The sequence below is a fragment of the Geotrypetes seraphini genome, chromosome 4, assembly GCF_902459505.1.
Source record: "Geotrypetes seraphini chromosome 4, aGeoSer1.1, whole genome shotgun sequence".
NCBI lineage: Eukaryota > Metazoa > Chordata > Amphibia > Gymnophiona > Dermophiidae > Geotrypetes > Geotrypetes seraphini.
In genome coordinates, this window is record NC_047087.1 from 289,232,330 (window position 1) to 289,251,191 (window position 18,862).

Below are 18,862 nucleotides of genomic sequence, written 5' to 3' on the forward strand. Positions count from 1 at the left end.
AAGTTCAACGTTTTACATGTGGGAAACAGAAACCAGAGGTACAACTATACGATGAGAGGGATGTTATTAAATGAGAGTACCCAAGAAAGGGACTTGGGGGTAATGGTGGACATGACAATGAAGCCGACGGCACAGTGCGCAGCGGCCGCTAAGAAGGCAAACAGAATGCTAGGCATAATCAAGAAGGGTATTACAACCAGAACAAAAGAAGTTATCCTGCCATTGTATCGGGCGATGGTGTGTCCGCATCTGGAGTACTGCGTCTAATATTGGTCGCCATACCTTAAGAAGGATATGGCGTTACTTGAGAGGGTTCAGAGGAGAGCGACGCGTCTGATAAAGGGGATGGAAAACCTTTCATGTGCTGAGAGATTGGAGAAACTGGGTCTCTTTTCCCTGGAGAAGAGGAGACTTAGAGGGGATATGATAGAGACTTACAAGATCATGAAGGGCATAGAGAGAGTAGAGAGGGACAGATTCTTCAAACTTTCGAATAATAAAAGAACAAGAGGGCATTCAGAAAAGTTGAAAGGGGACAGATTCAAAACGAATGCTAGGAAGTTCTTCTTTACCACTAATACAGAAAAAATTGAAGATAGAAAGTGAGGTAAATGGAAAACTCCACAACATACAAAAATCCCTCACTTATTAGGGTTCAATCATCAAATATCCAAAAATGACAAAATTTGCTCAAAATGTAGAAATGTTTCTTTCAGTAATAAACAATTAGTCCATCACTGTTTTACTTATCCTTTATTGCAGTATACATTGCTTGCCCCAGCAGTTCTATGCCCAACGGGACCTGTTTCGCCTAAACAGGCTTTCTCAAGGGTTCCAACAGGGAGCACTGCATAATCAATACACAGTTATCCTAAAACTGCATTTTAGCTCAATAAACAATCTAATCCTTATTAATTACATAATCAACTTAGTAAATTTAAAGAAATTATACTTAAATCCATCTAATCTTTGTCATAAAAATATATAACTCATCCAAAGAATTCATGCATTTTTATTCAACCCTCTCCATATAATAATTAATCCTCTCAATATTTTAATTGTTTTAAATATCATACATTGTTAAATTGATACATCAAATCATAGATTAAAAACATAGAATGTAATTCATGTTATCTATAAAAGACATCTATTAACAAATGAATAATGAAAACTTGATTGGACCTTATAAGAAAACAACTTTAAAAAGACCTAAATGGATATAAAAAGATTTAAATGGATAAAAAACTTAATAAGAAATTCCTCATTGCTTAATTCAATATAATACTTAAAAAATCACTTGAAATAATTAAGTGATCATTCAATTGATTGAAAAACCTTAATTGATAATTAAGTTATAATTAATACCAATCTACAAAACACTTATCAAAATCAAAACAGTTTCCAAATTTAGACACAAAATTATCTAATGTGGTGTTAATAAAAGCATTACCTATTAAGAACATACCAAACTAATTAATTCAAATTCTCTATAAAGCCAAAGTGTAATAAATTAATTTCAATATTAAATTTAGTAACCAATTAAAACAGTGTAATAAATAACAAACAATATTGCCATTAAGATACTCCGTTTAAGAACAAACTTTCCATTTAAGGCAATCTAAAATATCTCAACGAAAAAACAAGGCCTAATCACACACTCATCAAAACCGGCTCCCGGCTAACACACCAACTGGCAAGTATCCTAACCACACAGTAAACATCCTGACTTAACTTTCAAAAGCACCGACCTTTCATATGCTGAGAGATTGGAGAAACTGGGTCTCTTTTCCCTGGAGAAGAGGAGACTTAGAGGGGATATGATAGAGACTTACAAGATCATGAAGGGCATAGAGAGAGTAGAGAGGGACAGATTCTTCAAACTTTCAAATCATAAAACAAGAGGGCATTCAGAAAAGTTGAAAGGGGACAGATTCAAAACGAATGCTAGGAAGTTCTTCTTTACCCCCAACGTGTGGTGGACACCTGGAATGCGCTTCCAGAGAGCGTAATAGGGCAGAGTACGGTACTGGGGTTCAAGAAAGGATTGGACAATTTCCTGCTGGAAAAGGGGATAGAGGGGTATAGATAGATTACTGCACAGGTCCTGGACCTGTTGGGCCACCGCGTGAGCGGACTGCTGAGCACGATGGATTTCAGGTCTGACCCAGCATTGCTTATGTTATTTCCACTACCTCAACCAGGTGGTCATTCCATGCATTTACCATTCTTTCTGTGAAGTTAACTCCATCTGTCTGCTTTCACTTTCATTTCTCTCTCTTCATTCTAGAGTTTCCTTTCCAATGAAACAAACTCACCTCCTATGCATTTATGCCATGGTGGTATTTAAACATCTCTGTCATATTTTCCCTCTCTCATTTTTCTTCCAAAGTTTACACATTGAGATTTTTAAGTCTGTCCCCATACATTTTATGTTGTTGAAGACCACTGACTTTTAAAACATAAACATGATGACAAATAAAGGCCAAATAGCCCATCCAGGCTTCCTGTCCACATTATCCACTATATTCTCTCCCATATGTCCCATGCCTGTCCCATATGTTCTTGAATTCAAACACATACACGCACCCTTTACAAGATCAGCAGGAGAGATGTCCACTCCTTCCTGCTGCCGGGGTCTTCCACCCGCATGAAAACCCCATGCCCCCCTCCAAGACAAAGGATGTCTGCTGGGGTCCTCTGCGCCCCCCCCCCCCCCCGACAATCTCTTGCCCTCTATACTTTTAAGACAAAGGACGGCAGGAGGGATGCCTATTCTCTCTGGCCAGATATGAAAATTAGGGGGACAAGTTACACACAATGTAACAAGAGTGAAAAGGTGCATATATTAGAAAAAGAAAAAATCACTCTATAGACCCGTTCAAAGAGTAAAGTTGTATGAATGATGTAACTCAGTTCACCAAAACTTGCTCAGAATCAAGGAGGGGAAAAAAAACCACCTCACAGCCCAATCATCGCATGAAGGGTAAACAGAAACATTATATCATTCCGTGTATGCTTTATATGTTGTAAAAAATGTTGACATTGAGCACTATAATGACTAGGTTGTTTTTTAGTCAAAGAACTAAGCAAACTTAACTTGCAGCTTGCGGGTTCCGACGTGCACGTTTCGATCCTGCCTCAGGGAACACACAGGAATAGGTGAAAAAACATGCGATAGGTACAGAGATTCAAGATGGACTATTGTCTCCCATATAGAAGCGCAAGTGGCGCGGGTTAACTCAAAGCAGTTAACCCGCGCCACTTGCGCTTCTATATGGGAGACAATAGTCCATCTTGAATCTCTGTACCTATCGCATGTTTTTTCACCTATTCCTGTGTGTTCCCTGAGGCAGGATCGAAACGTGCACGTCGGAACCCGCAAGCTGCAAGTTAAGTTTGCTTAGTTCTTTGACTAAAAAACAACCTAGTCATTATAGTGCTCAATGTCAACATTTTTTACAACATATAAAGCATACACAGAATGATATAATGTTTCTGTTTACCCTTCATGCGATGATTGGGCTGTGAGGTGGTTTTTCTGGGGCTCGCCCCAGTTTTCCCCTCCTTGATTCTGAGCAAGTTTTGGTGAACTGAGTTACATCATTCATACAACTTTACTCTTTGAACAGGTCTATAGAGTGATTTTTTCTTTTTCTAATATTCTCTCTGGCCGGCAGGCCCACCTCTTCAAAATAGTGGGCCTTCCCCTCCCAGTGCATCCTGGGATGCACTGGAGAGATATCTAAGGCTCTGATTGGCCTAGGCGCCTAAGGCACTGCCTATGGCTGGGAAGGGGAAAGCCTGCCATTTTGAAGAGGGGTCTGTTGCCCAGAGGTAGAGGACATCCCTCTTGTCATCCTTCGTCTTAAAGGTATGAGGGGAGAGGGTTGTCGAGGGGTCAGGGGCCCCCAGTGCCAGGAGGGAGTGGGCATCTCTCCTGCCGTCCTTTAGTTTAAAGCTGCGGGGGGCTGTCAGTGGGGGCAGAGTACATCGGTGGCAGGGGGGTGGGCATCAAAAAACCCTGGGGTGATCAACAGGAGGGAACTCTTTTTTTTTTAATTTGCAGGAGAGGGGAGGGGTGGTCTGAGATCTCAAGCCTTTCTGTCCTGTTAGTGCCGATTAGCGCTCAGGCTCTAACCCGAAAGTGAGGCTACGACAGTTCAGACCCTGCCAGAAAATTGTGACTGCAAATGTAGCACAACAAGGTTAGGGAATCGCCCAGACTGCTCATTTAAATATTAATGAGCCCATTTTAATATTAATGACCTTGCTGTACTACATTTGCATGGCAGACTCGGAGTCTGCTAGGAAGTTTGGAAAAGACTACAGTGAGCCGTTCTGATAATCAGCTGGTAAAATACTGGCACGCTAAACTGACTGGAACCAGTTTAGCAACCATTGTTAAGGGCACGTTAAGTTTTGAGAATCTGGCTCAAAGTCCAGTATGGCCCCCATCTTGTGTGGGTTCCATTACCAACTGCTAGAACATTTCTCCTTGTAGAGAATCCAGGATCTCCCTACTTCTAGAAGACCCCAAAATAGGGATACCCCATTCAACAATTTGCATGTTAAAATCACCTATTGGTAATACTTCTCCCTTTACGTTTATATTCTGAATGTCTACCATTAGTAACCATGTTAAGGGCATGGTAACTTTTGAGAATCCTCCCCTCAGTTCCTTTCCTTCATGAAGACAGCTTGCAATGGAACTATTCCCTCTGCTTGGGTAACATTTTCTGTCTGCACACAGAAGTTGTAACCTGAGCAACAGATTTGATGACACAATGTTTCCCAGCCATCCTGTGATTGCAGAAGTACTCACACCTGATTTAAAAAAAAAAAGAAAGAAAAAGCTGAAAAAATCCTACCAAAGCAATGCCCTGTTCCTAGTTGGCTAACAAGCCTATAAATCAAAAGAACAGCCTTCTGGACAGACTCCATCCTGTTTATATGTGTTTAAAGGTAGACCTCTCCCTCGATCCAATTCTCTGGCCATCCAGTCAAAGAAATTGATCAGATTTGCCTGACAAGACCTACCTCTAGTAAAACCATGCTGCCTCAGGTCCTGCATCCATTGAATTCCAGAAATCTCATTATTTTCTGTTTTTAGAAGTCTTTCTATTAATTTATTTACCACAGAGGTCAGGTTCCAGTCTCCTCCTTCTGCTTTTGTGGAGAGGGACCATATATACCCTTCTCTAATTCTCTGGGACCACTCCAGACTCAAAAGAAGCATTGAAAATGTCAGACAGTAGAGCTGCCAGAACTTTACTGAGTACCCTTTGATGTAGCTCATCAGACTCCCATCACTTTGTCTGCTTTTAGTTTAGCTAGCTCCTCACAGTCTTCTGAGAATTGCTTCAGGTCAGACAGTGGAGCCACTAGAACTTCTCAAAGTGCCCTCAGATGTATGCCATTGGGCCCCATCACTTGGTCCTTTTTAGTTTAGGTAGCGGTTCACGAACACAGTCCCCTAAAATCATGCAGGGTTTACCACATTTCCATTCCTATTTGGATTGGTTTGCTGCAGTCCTTACTCCTCCCTTCACCTGTGAACACTGAATAGAAATATTTAAGAAATTCTACCTTTTCCTTATCAGCTTCTACATCTTCTTCCCCTTTACCCTGGAGTCTCATAGTGGCACTTTTGCACTTCCCCCTATCACTAACATATTTTAAAAATATCCTGTACAATTTTACCATGTATTTTTTTTTTTTCTTCCATTGCTTTCCTGACGATTTTTACCAGCTTCTCTACTTATGAAAACTAAAGTGACCTTCTTTTTCTTGTACTTTTACTTATTTTCCTTACAAAATGATGTTGCTCTTAATAGCCCCTTTTAGTGTAGCCCACTGTTTTTCTACTTCTACCAGATGTGCCCATCCAGTTAGTAGCTCCTTGATAATATTCCCCTATCTCGACAAAGCTAGTTCTTTTTTTGTCTTGTATGTTCACTTTTGAATGAACCCTCTCCACATCTGTCTTAATATTGAACCATACCATGGATGCCAGATGATCACCCACACTAACATTAAAACACTCTGTTCATAAGCACCTACTCCAATATGGGCCCATCTCACATAGGTTCTATTATCAACTGCTAGAACAGTTTGCCCTGTAGAAAATCCAGGATCACCCTACTTCTAAAAGACCCCCCCCCCCTCTTCTTCCCATAAACATCTGGCATATAAAAATCATTGCTTAGTTAGTAGTACTTCCCTTTTCATAGGTATATTTTGAATGTCTCTCTTGGAGCTGGGCAGGAAACTTGTAGAGAGCTTTTGATAACTTGGGCTGCCTATGTGAAACACTTCAAATATCACTGTTGCACAGAGCCACCTCTGTTCTATATTTAAGCTATTAGTTGAATACCTCTCCAGGGAGAGATGAGTGAGTATTGTGAGGACTTCTGTTCTGTTGTTTAATGGATAACACCTGTGACAGAAATGCAACTTTGTTTTCTTTGAGAAGAAGCCAGTTAGCAAGTCCTCACAAATAGAAATTCGTTGTTACAAGTTATGTTTAACAAGAAAAAGGAAAAGAGAAAAAAAAAAAAACACTGCCAACAGGTAGAGAACAAATAAATCCTTGAAAGACACCAAGATATGAACTGCCAAACCTACTGACCCAAGCAGGAGATAAAAAGTTAGTCACTTGTCCCTTCAATTACTTAGCTGAATATAGGTGCTGTAGTCAAATAGTAACAAGGAGAGTCCAGTTTCTTTTCAGTCACAGACAAAGTGCAGTCCTCTCAACCCGGCTCAACCCAGCAGGGTTTCAGGGCATAGCCCCTTCCTCAGGAACCAAACAGGCCAACACAACTGTAGGTCAGAGTAATTCCAGGCAGGCAAGGCAAAAGGGGGTTGCTCTTTAAAGCTTTCAAACCCACGCTGAGGGTGCTCCTCATTTCAAAAATCTAAATTTGAGGTTTGTACTTTATTCAACTTGTTGGCAATGCACTTGGGCAAACCCAGTTCATATCTTGGTGTCTTTCAAGGATTTATTTTTTTCTCAGGGTTTTTGCTGTAATAACAGGTAGATAAACATTTTTGCTGGCCACAGGGCTTTTTAATTTTTTTAAAGCCAACCTGGAAATCATAAAAATATAACCTTGTTGAATTCTAAACCTCAATGAAATTCTGCAGAACAGATTGACCAAACTCATGGTCTCATCTGGAATTCCTTTCCTAATAGTAATGGTATGTAAATCTATGGACCATAATCTATGTTACAGCTTTGCAGATCTCCAAGGAAGACAACCTGAAGTGAGCTACCAAGTGCCATGCCTTGGATGTTGTGAACTTTGATATGGCCCCTAGGTTTAGGCCTACTTGGGCATAAGTGAAAGAGATGTTATCTACTAGCCAGTTAAATAATATGCATTTCTATAGCATCCCTCTAGACTAGCACAGCAGATGGGTAATACACGCTCCTATCAGCAGATGGAGAATGAGAACTTCTCAGCTTAAATTCACCTTTAAGCATGCTGTGTATCCCTAAACATAAGTCTGTTCTCATTCTCAGCTGTGGTTATGGTAAGCTGTGCAGCCTTTCCAAAGTGGGAGGGGGGGGGGGGGGGGTTAAGTCTTTCTCACAAGTCTTACCATTTTTTGTGAAAACCTTTCTGTTGACTCTTTCATGCTGGACAAAGGTTGAGTCCAGCAAGGGTCTCTTATCTCACTGGTAGGCAGGTACCTATCCCTTCCCCCTCCATCATCCTTGGGCTAGGTTTCGATAAAATGTTGGCCTTGTGGTACTGTGACTCCTCATGCGATTAGTCAGCCTTGAGTGTATGAGGGGTCTTCCCATTTAGGCTCTCTTTAAAGAAAGGAACTCAATCTGTGAAAGGGAAGTTGAGGGCTTTGCAAATGCTTATCAACTCTGCTGCAAGGTTAATCACAGGGGTTCCTAGGAGTACCCATGTAACTCCTGTGTTGAAGAAACTACACTGTTTACCTATGCAACAAAGAGTGAAGTTTAAGATTGTTGCGATTATACATCAGACATTGTATCATGCTTCCCCAAAGGTCTTACAAGAATTCTTTGAGATCTATAAACCGAGAAGAGAGCTTAGAGATGTAAATGGAATGAAATTAAGTTTGGAGGGTAGACTGTCAGCTATGCATGCTAGGTTCGGAGCATCAATAATAATATCTGTGGCTGGCGTAGAACTATGGAATGCCTTGCCTGGTATCCTGCGGTTTTGTATGGGGAGGATGAATTTTAAGAAAATGCTGAAAACTCAATTATTTGCCAATGCCTTCTTATGCTAAGGTATATTTCAGGTGATAATAGCCTTCTAGAATTTTTTTTGACAGCAATGTATGATTTAAAGCTTGCTTGTATTTCTGAACTGATTGAATTTGCGCTCTATCCCTGTTTATAATGGACAATTAATGAAGTTGTTTAGACATGTTTATGTTATATATGATAATCTAAGGTAAACAAGATTTTATGTATGTGATATGGAAACCGAATAGTTTAAATAAATAAAATAAATGTCATGATTTGTGTGGCTAAAGGCTTCTTCAGTTCCCTCTTTAGAGCCTGACTTCTGTCTTTATTATTTTGATTCTTTTTCTCCTTGGGGGTTTCAGAACATAAGAACATAAGCAATGCCTCTGCTGGGTCAGACCTGAGATCCATCGTGCCCAGCAGTCCGCTCACGCGGCGGCTCAACAGGTCCAGGACCTGTGCAGTAATCCTCTATCTATACCCCTCTAGCCCCTTTTCAAGCAGGAAATTGTCCAATCCTTTTTTGAACCCCAGTACCGTGCTCTGCCCTATTACGCTCTCTGGAAGCGCATTCCAGGTGTCCACCACACGTTGGGTAAAGAACTTCCTAGCATTCGTTTTGAATCTGTCCCCTTTCAACTTTTCTGAGTGCCCTCTTGTTCTTTTATTATTCAAAAGTTTGAAGAATCTGTCCCTCTCTACTCTCTCGAGTAACGCCAGAACATGTCCACAGCGCCCAAAGTGCTGTGCTATCAGTGTGCGCTGGATGAGTCGGCGCAACCCACAAACAGCCTGATTTATCCCTTTCAACTAAGCTAGCAATGCTGGTGCATTCATCCACTTCAGCAGCAGTGGTTTCAGTGGGTGGGCATTCTAATGGGGAAGGAGGCAAGACGGCTTTGCCAATTTTAGCAGAAACTGCCACCATTTTGCCTCTTTCAAAGGAGATATTGAAATAAGAATAGCCTTACTGGGTTCTTTTTGGCCAATTCTGAACTTAAAAGGGGTGAATCAGGCTCTGTAAGTGCCCTTGTTTTGATTGGAGACAGTCCAGTTTCTCACTTCTCTGGATTTGATAGAGGCCTATCTACATATCCCAATTCAGCCAGTGCATCAGAGATTTCTCCGTTTTGCCATTTTAGGACAGCATTATCATTTTTGTGCACTCTCTTTTGGTCTCACTACTGCCCCCAGGACATTCTTCAAGTTGATGGTGGTGGCGGTGTCTCTTTGGAAAGGGGAATCTTAGTGCACCCTTATCTGGACGACTGGCTTATTTGAGTGAAGTTGTATCAGGAGAGTGTCAGGGTCACAATCAGCATCGTAAGTGTTCTACAATTGTGCTGGGTAATAAATCTGGCGAAGAGTCATCTTCACCCTTCGCAAGCATCTAAATTATTTGGATGTGCATTTCAACAGAAGTGCAGATTGTGTCTTTCTTCCGGAGGCCAGGATACAGAAGCTGCAGTTTCAAATACGGTCGTTGGTTCGGATCTGCTATCCTCAGGCCCACGAGTATCTGCAAGTGCTGGGTTCTATGATTGCATCTCTGGAGGTAGTCCAGTGGGCCAAAGCTCATATGACCCCTTCAGTCAGCTCTTCTTTCTTGGTGGAACCTGCATTCTGAAGACTTGGAGTAGCGGTTACCTTTCAGAGGTCCAGTCCACTGCAATGGTGACTGGTAGAGGATCATCTTCAGAGGGGGTGAGTTTAGAGTTCCCTCAGTGGACACTGGTCATAACAAATGTGAGTCTTTCAAGTTGGGATGCTAATTGTGTAGATCAGGTGGCACAAGGTGTGTGATCAGAGTAGGACGCTCTCTTGTCAATTAATGTGTTGGAAAATCAAGCTATTCATTCGGACTGAATACCTTTCTGCAGGTATTTAAAGGCAAAGCAGTTCGAGTGTGATCAATGTCACAGCTGTGGCACACATGAATCATCAAGGAGACATGAGAAGTCCCCTAGTGGTTCAGGAAACAGCTTTCATCATGTTTTGGGCGGAGGACTATCTACTGGACCATTCTGCATCTCATATAAAAGGAGTGGACAACGTGCAGATGGATTATCTCAGAAAAAATCTCCTAGATCCGAGAGAATGGCAACTGCATCCAGAGTTCTTCAATCTCATTGTGACGGAGTGAGGTCAACCTCAGATGGACTTGATGGTGACCTTATCCAACTTCCAAGTTTCTTGTTTCTTCAGCAGAAGGACAATCGTGAGGAGAGCCTGGATGTAGTGGTGCAGAGTTGGCCCTCACAAGGACTTCTGTATGTGTTTTCTCCATGGAATCTCTTGGACAGAGTGATACAACGGATAGTGTGCCATCCAGGTTTCATAGTATTGGTAGACTGTAGTACGGAGACCTCATAAGGTGCTTAGTGGATGATCCATTTCATCTTTCAAGTTTTAAGTTTATTGGATACTTGATTTATTATCTATCATGGTTATCTAAATGGTTTACAATAAAATCATAAATAAAAATGAAACTCAATCTTTGGAGCCTTTCTTTGGCACGATAAAGTATACAGAGTATTTGCCTGAGCCTAAGAGGTCGGGAGGCACCGGCTCTATAGCTTGAATATCCAGCATTGAATAGTGGCCTGAACCTTGTGTGCTTTCTCCAGCCAACCTGCGGGAGAGTCCACAAACCAATCTGTCAGAGGCCAATTCCAGCTTGTAGCCTAACCGAATAATGTCCAGGACCCACTGGTTGGATGAAATGCGAACCTAGGCAGGCAGGAATTCTGAGTCTGCCCCCTATCTGTAGAGGGGCATCCCTTGGCCTAGTGTCGTGTCTTTTTGGCAGAAGGTGCGGAATGGGAGGTGGAGGACTAGGATCACCTGTAGCCAGCATACCATTGCCTGGAGCCCTAGAAAAATCTCTAGGAGGTGGCACTCATATATGGGTGGGATCATCAGGAGCCACAAAAATTAGAGGGACTAGAACCTCTAGAGGTCCTAGGTCTGCTATCAGGCAGGGTCTTAGGGCAATGGTCCACCACAAAATTCATGAGGTTGTCCAGGCCCTCACCAAACAATAACTGCCCCTTAAAGGGAAGTCTAACCAAAGTAGCCTTGAAAGTAGAATCACCAGCCCACTGTCTGATCCAGAGCATCCTATAGGCATAAATGCATGGTATGACCTTATGTGGGTTTTGGCATCAGCAACATAATCTGATCCAACCAAAAGTTAAGGAGGATGATCCATAGCCTCACTCTCCAGTGTGCATAGCCGAGAGACAGGTGCGTGTGACAAAGGACGCCGCTGAAGCAGCTTTTATGCCTAAAGCAACTTGTGGCAGAGACCTCGCGCAGCACAATAGAAACCCTGTGCCAAGTGTCCAGCAAGTGCCTATTCCCTCCACAGAACCTAGATTTAAGCCAGAAACATTGCAGTACAGAAAACTACAAGTACATAGAGCCTCTAGATTTGCTCTTTCTTACTGGCATAGGGATAGTGTGGAAACCCTGATGGAGGGGGAATTCTCCTGTGATAGCAGCTGGGGAGGCAGAGGAAGCAGCAAGGAGCCCTCAACGGCTCTCTCACACCAGCTGGCTGATTGGGACATGGAGGATGTCAGCCCAGAGCCAGGGAGTTCTGGGGGAGGAAACGGGTTCAGACATCCCCATGCTCTGAGGGAGAGGACAGCATGGAATTGAAACCCCAGCACAGCAGTTTGGAAGTTTCCTATATTTTGTTTGAATTATAGTTTGTTTTGTGATGGGCTGTACTAGCACCTGAGAAACAGAAGAAAAGGAAAGCCTGTGTTTTTGCCTTTTTGGTTTTTGTATGTTTTGCTGCTTGGGGATTGTGTGGCTCAGGGAAGTGGCTACAAACCCAGAACTGGACTTTCAAATTGACATGCCTGTGAGAACTGGAACTCTGGGGAGGGTTCCAGGGATAAGGAAAAGTTTGTTTGGGTTTTATTTTTTTTCTCTGGGGTCAGAACTGTTTCTTCAGCACAGTTTGCCCCAGGACTGTTCTAGGCAAGACTATAACAATGAAGCCTTGCAGAGGGGGAGTAATATCTGTTTTAGATTACGTTTTCTTTTTCTCTCCTGGATAACAGAGCTACCGGCAAGCCCAGGGCGGGGCTGCTGCCTTAGCGCTGTGTATGGAATAAAAACCCCTATTGGTTTGAGTTTTTTTCCTTCTTCTGTTTATGGCAAAGTTTGTAAGGTTGCCAGAGCCTGGAAAATAGGTTATTTGAACTGTTGAAAGTATTAAGGCACAAGACTTATTTTGTTAAGAACTGCTCATTTTTGGCCATCTGACATGAATTTGAGTTTGATGAACACACATAAATTAAACTGAGAACTGGTTTTGGGAGCCACTGGCAAAGTCCAGGTCACTCCGGCCTAGCCCAAGCATCCTGCCACAAGCTGCATCAAAGAGTCTCCGGAGGCCCATATCCTCCATATCTTTCAGCACACCACCTTCACTAAGTCGCTTAGTTGCTTGTGCAACCAAAGAATCCACCCTAGGCTCACCTAGAAGCTGCTGGCACTCCTGTGCCAGAGGATACATGCGAGGCGTGGCTCTTGCTATCTTAAGAGCATCTTTCAAAGAGTCATACTGCTCTGAAATTAGAACACTCATATCAAGGTGCCAGGGAAAGGTAGAAGACTGCGAGCGCATACCACAAAACCAGGAGGAAGAAGTGGATGGAGCCGGCTGAGTGGCTAAATTCAACTCCTACAAAGACTCCAAAATAAAATCCGGCAAAATCCGCAGTTTTCAACGCAGAACCGTGGGATCATCCTCAGGTTCCAAAATCCCCGAGGGATCCACAGATCCAGAACACAGGCCCTGGACCCCCATCCCCGGAAGCTCTGCACCTATAAATAAGGGATCAGCAAGCTGGTCATCAATATAAGGCTCTCCCAGATCAGGCAGTGAAAGAACAGTGGCTGACTGAACCAAGGACGTTCCCATAGAAGCAACGCCACTGAGCAAATGCATTGGAGGCAGGATTACGCAGGGGCAGAACTCCAGCTTTGAAACTAATTCCACAAATGTTTCATAAATTCTGAGAAAGCCTCCGGCTGCTGGGGTGTAGAATGGATCCGCAGCCAGATACACAGAACTAGCAGCTGTACCAAGCCTCGAAAATAAAGGCCACCTCACCAGGCTAGCTAAGCGTTTTGTCACCTACTTAATCATGGGAGAGGTTAAGCTTAGCACTGCCGCCTCTGCCAGCTGTGCCATGCGGCACATGGTGCAAGGATTCTCGAAGCGCTAAATTTGTGCAATCCTGGCAGAAATTCACAATAGGAGAGCTGAACAAATTTTGAGGCAAATACTGCAGTTTTGGAGAAGCAAGGAGCTTTAGAATAAAAAGATTGCTAAAAATCCGAGATGGCTGCCGCTAAGAAATTCACACCAAAATCACTGTATTTTTCACATTAAACAAAGTGCAAAAATGGCAATTTTAGGATTTTTCAGGTGGGGGAACTCAGGGGGACATGCAGAAACTTTCCAAACTTCAATTTTCAAACTTCCCCCGATTCACATTACATGCTGCGACAGCCTTTACTCACTGTGACCTGTGCTGAGACTGTGCTGCAGCCTGTCTCAGCTCTCTAACAGTAGCTGAAATCAGAGAATCACTGCCTCATGCTGGGAATGCCTCTTCAATGCTGATATTTGGGCTGTCAGTCAGACCCTATGCCTGACTGCATCTCCACCCCTGCAGATGCGCTAAGAGATGGGCAGAGGTGAGAAGACACAGCCGGCATCCTGCAAAACACCACTGAGTCTCCTATGGTTGCCCAACAGCCTGTGCTTGAATCTTTCTTCGGCAGAACAAGAAAGATGGGGATAGCCCTGAGCTACTGTGAAGCAAATACAGGCTGACTGACAGGTATCACCAGGGGTTGGCCTGTCAGCTGCAGACCGAATTCTGTGTGATCTCAATACAGGCAGAGCTGAATAATCATTCTGAGCACCCCGAAAACAGGGACGAAAAAACACCAAATAAAATAATAAAATGGAGAGAGCAAACACATACTGGCTGGTACACGTGCAGAAGGGAAAAACTGTAGGTGGAGCTAAGGAGCCCAGTGAAGTATAGCAGAGGCACAGAGGGGATTCTTTCTGCAGATGGCACACGGCCATGGGGACACAACCCATCTGTCTAGAATGTCTCACCTATTGCAGTGGAAATTTAAGTAATATTCATCAGCAGAGCTCTCAAATTATGCTGCCATCCTAGACTGTGATGTCACTTCCTCCTGTATTAAAACAATTCTAGACTGTGATGTCACTTCCTCCTGTATTAAAACAATTTTTTCTAGAATACTATTAAATTGTCCTCACTCCTATCCTTGGGATCCAATGGAGGTAGTGAATTATTTATGCAGGGTATCCTGAAAATCTAACTGGCTGGATGCATCCTGAGGACTGAGCCAAGAATCACTGTTTATAGAGAGAATACATACAAGACCCAAAGAATAAGTGAAACTGCACATACAGAAAAAGCTTATGTTTAATAGTTCTCATTGTGCACTTTCATTTCTTTCAAAAAGAATTGTCTAAATAAATAGAAAACATAATAATTGTTTGGAAAACCTTGTGAGAACTACTGATAAGAACTTCTCTTGCCAGAAAATGGTTATTGAGTGTTGCATTCTACATCCCCATCCTGAGATGCCTTCAGCTTCTTTAACTCCTTCTGTAACTCCTCTTCTAGCGCCAGAATCTCCTTTGGCTTCTGATACTGTGTGCATAATACAAAAGGATCAGTAATCCCACAGTACACAAAACCCTTAGAACAACTGTACTGCTTTATTCATGGGCTGAAAATAATATTGCAATCATATCAGTGGATGCAAATAACAGGTGTTATCCAGGGACAGCAGGCAGATATTCTCACATATGGGCGACGTCATCCACGGAACCCCGATGCGGACAGCCTCGCAAGCAGACTTGCTTGAAGAACTTTTAGAAAGTTTGCTACTGCTGCACCGCGCATGCACAAGTGCCTTCCCACCCGATGTAGGGAGCGCGTCTCCTCAGTTCAGATAGCTAGCTAAGAAGCCAACCAGGGGAGGTGGGTGGGTTGTGAGAATATCTGCCTGCTGTCCCTGGTAACACCTGTTATGGTAAGTAACTGTGCTTTATCCCAGGACAAGCAGGCAGCATATTCTCAAATATGGGTGACCCCCAAGCTAACCAGAATTGGATGGTGTGAGTGTTGGCAATTCAGGAAAATAAACTTTGTAATACTGCCTGGCCAAAGTGGCCATCCCGTCTGGAAAAAGAATCCAGACACTAATGAGAGGTGAAGGTATGAACCGAGGACCAAGTGGCAGCCTTGCAGATTTCCTCAACAGGAGTAGATCTAAGGAAAGCTACAGATGCCTCCATAGCTCTAACTTTATGGGCTGCGATTCAACCCTCTAAATGCAGTCCAGCCTGAGCATAGCAGAAAGAGATGCAAGCAGCCAACCAGTTGGAGATGGTACGCTTGGAAACTGGATGGCGGGTAGGAAACAGAGGGTAGGGGTAAAGGGCCACTACTCGGACTGGAGGAGGGTCACGAGTGGTGTTCCGCAGGGCTCGGTGCTCGGGCCATTGCTATTTAATATATTCATAAATGATCTAGAAACAGGGACAAAGTGTGAGATAATAAAATTTGCGGACGACACCAAATTATTTGTGGAGCTCGGACTAGAGAGGACTACAAAGAATTGCAAAGGGACTTGAACAAACTAGGGGAATGGGCGACGAGATGGCAGATGAAGTTCAACGTTGAGAAATGTAAAGTATTGCATGTGTGAAGCAGAAACCCGAGGTACAACTATACGATGGGAGGGATGTTATTGAATGAGAGTACCCAAGAAAAGGACTTGGGGGTAATGGTGGGCATGACAATGAAGCCGACGGCACAGTGTGCAGCGGCCGCTAAAAGAGCGAATATAATGCTAGGTATAATCAAGAAGGGTATTACAACCAGAACGAAAGAAGTTATCCTGCCAATACTGGTCGCCGTACCTTAAGAAAGATATGGCGTTACTCGAGAGGGTTCAGAGGAGAGTGACGCGTCTAATAAAGGGGATGGAAAACCTTTCATACGCTGAGAGATTGGAGAAACTGGGTCTCTTTTCCCTGGAGAAGAGGAGACTTAGAGGGGATATGATAGAGACTTACAAGATCATGAAGGGCATAGAGAGAGTAGAGAGGGACAGATTCTTCAAACTTTCAAAAAATAAAAGAACAAGAGGGCATTCGGAAAAGTTGAAAGTGTCCAGATTCAAAACGAATGCTAGGAAGTTCTTCTTTACCCAACCTGTGGTGGACACCTCAAATGCGCTTCCAGAGGACGTAATAGGGCAGAGTACGGTACTGGGGTTTAAGAAAGGATTGGACAATTTCCTGCTGGAAAAGGGGATAGAAGGGTATAGATAGAGGATTACTGCACAAGTCCTGGACCTGTTGGGCCGCTGCGTGAGCGGACTGCTGGGCACGATGGACCTCAGGTCTGACCCAGCAGAGGCATTGCTTATGTTCTTATGTCCGAACTTGTTTGGATCAAAGGAGACAAAAAGTTGAGAAGATCGCTGTGGCTTAGTCCTTTGCAAGTAGAAAGCCAAAGCATGATTACAGTCTAGAGTATGAAGAGCTGTTTCTCCAGGATGAGAATGAGGCTTTGGAAAAAACACTGGAAGAACAATGGATTGATTGAGATGAAATTCTGAAATTACTTTAGGTAAGCATTTAGGATGAGTACATAGGACCACCTTGTCATAATGGAATACTGTGAAAGGTGGGTCCGCTACTAAAGCTTGTAGCTTACTGACTCTGCGAGCAGATGTGAGAGCAATGAGGAAGACCACTTTCCAAGTGAGATGTTTTAGATGAGCCGAAGACATTGGTTCAAAGGGAGGCTTCATCAACTGAGCAAGAACTACATTGAGATCCCAAACCACTGGAGGTGGTTTGAGAGGTGGTTTGACATTGAAAAGTCCTTACATAAATCTGGAAACCACAGGATGAGCAGAGAAAGGTTTCCCCTCTATAGGCTGATGGAAAGCAGCAATAGCACTGAGATGAACTTGAATAGATGTGGATTTGAGGCCTGATTGAGATAAGTGCAACAGGTAATCTAGAACTGAAGACAAGGAGGTAGATTGAGGCTCCTTGTGATGAATGGTGCACCAAACAGAAATCTAGTCCATTTCTGGTTATAAAATTGCCTAGTGGTAGGCTTCCTAGAAGCCTCTAAAATGTCCTTGACAGATTGAGAGAACTGGAATTTGGCAATTATGTTGAAAAGTACCAAGCTGTTAGGTGTAGAGACTGCAGGTTGGGATGAAGCAGAGACAGAAAAACTGGTAGAAGGAATGGCTCCCTGCTGCCGAGTTGAAGTAGAAGGGAGAACCACAGTTGTCTGGGCCACCAAGGAGTTATGAGAATCATGGTGGCATATTCGTGTTTGAGTTTGATGAGTGTCTTGAGAATGAGAGGAAATGCATACAGAAACTGATTCGTCCATTCCAAAGAAAAGCATTTGCCTCCAGATGGTGAGGAGTTTATCCTGTAGCAGAACTGAGGCAGTTTGTTATTGTGGGGAGACACAAAGAGATCTTATTTGGAGAGTTCCCCACTGAGAAAAAATATGATGGAGAGGCAATGAATTGAGCAGAAAATGACTCATTTGTCCACCAGTTTTTCTCTCCTAGAATGTAGACCGCTTTCAGAAAGGTGTTGTGAATAACTGCCCAATTCCAAGCCTTCTGAGCTTCCTGGCAAAGAGGAAGAGATCCTGTTCCTCCCTGCTTGTTGACGTAGTACATGGTGACTTGATTGTCTATACGAATGAGGATTACCTGATCGTGAAGAAGATGCTGAAAAGCTTTGAGAGCATTGATGATCGCTCTGAGTTCCAACAGATTTATGTGACACTGAAGATCTGTGCTGGACCAATACCCTTAAGTACGGAGACCATCAAGATGAGCCCCCCAGGCATAGGCCGAGGAATCTGTCGTGAGGACCTTCTGATGAGGGAGGTGTTTGGAACAGCAAACCTCTGGAGAGATTGGACGAAAGCATCCACCAGTGAAGAGATTGCCGAAGAGAGTCACTGTAATGTGCTGAGAGAGTGGGTCGAAAGTCTGTGCCCACTGAAATGCCAGGGTCCACTGAGGAATTCCGAGGTGAAGTCTGGCAAAAGGAGTCACTTGAACTGTAGAGGCCATGTGACCTAGCAGAACCATCATGTGTCTCGGCTGAGAGTGAAGTAAGGGATGAGACTTTTTGACAAAGTTAAATGAGATCATCTTGATGTTGTTGATGAAGGAATGCTCTGAGTTGTACAGTGTCCAATACAGCTCCAATGAACTGTAGAGTCTGAGAGGGCTGTAGCTGAGATTTTGGGAAGTTCATTTCGAACCCCAAACTTTGGAGGAACCAAATAGTCCATTGGGTCGCTACAATAACCCTCTGAGATGTTGAATCTTTGATGAGCCAATCGTTCTGGTACGGGAAAACCTGAAGACCTTGGTTGCGCAGAGCTCCTGCTACTAGGCACTTGGTGAAAACTCTGGGAGATGATGCCAGGCCAAAGGATAACACTCTGTATTGAAAATGATAATTTCCTACCCGAAATTTGAGAAACTTGC

At 43.3% G+C, this 18,862-nt stretch overlaps 1 protein-coding gene across 3 annotated transcripts in view; it reads right to left on the bottom strand.

Annotated features, from left to right (window-relative positions):
- The window catches only part of DPCD (deleted in primary ciliary dyskinesia homolog (mouse)), an 84,352-nt gene that overhangs the window by 7,930 nt on the left and 57,560 nt on the right, over positions 1 to 18,862 (bottom strand). For 2 of the 3 annotated variants that reach the window (XM_033940294.1, XM_033940297.1), the window contains exon 6: positions 14,710 to 14,958. In XM_033940294.1, the coding sequence (XP_033796185.1) occupies positions 14,854 to 14,958 (105 nt within the window). In that variant the 3' untranslated portion in view covers positions 14,710 to 14,853. Of the gene's footprint in view, positions 1 to 14,709; positions 14,959 to 18,862 lie in introns of those variants that run through there. The other variant, XM_033940295.1, reaches the window with a different exon arrangement.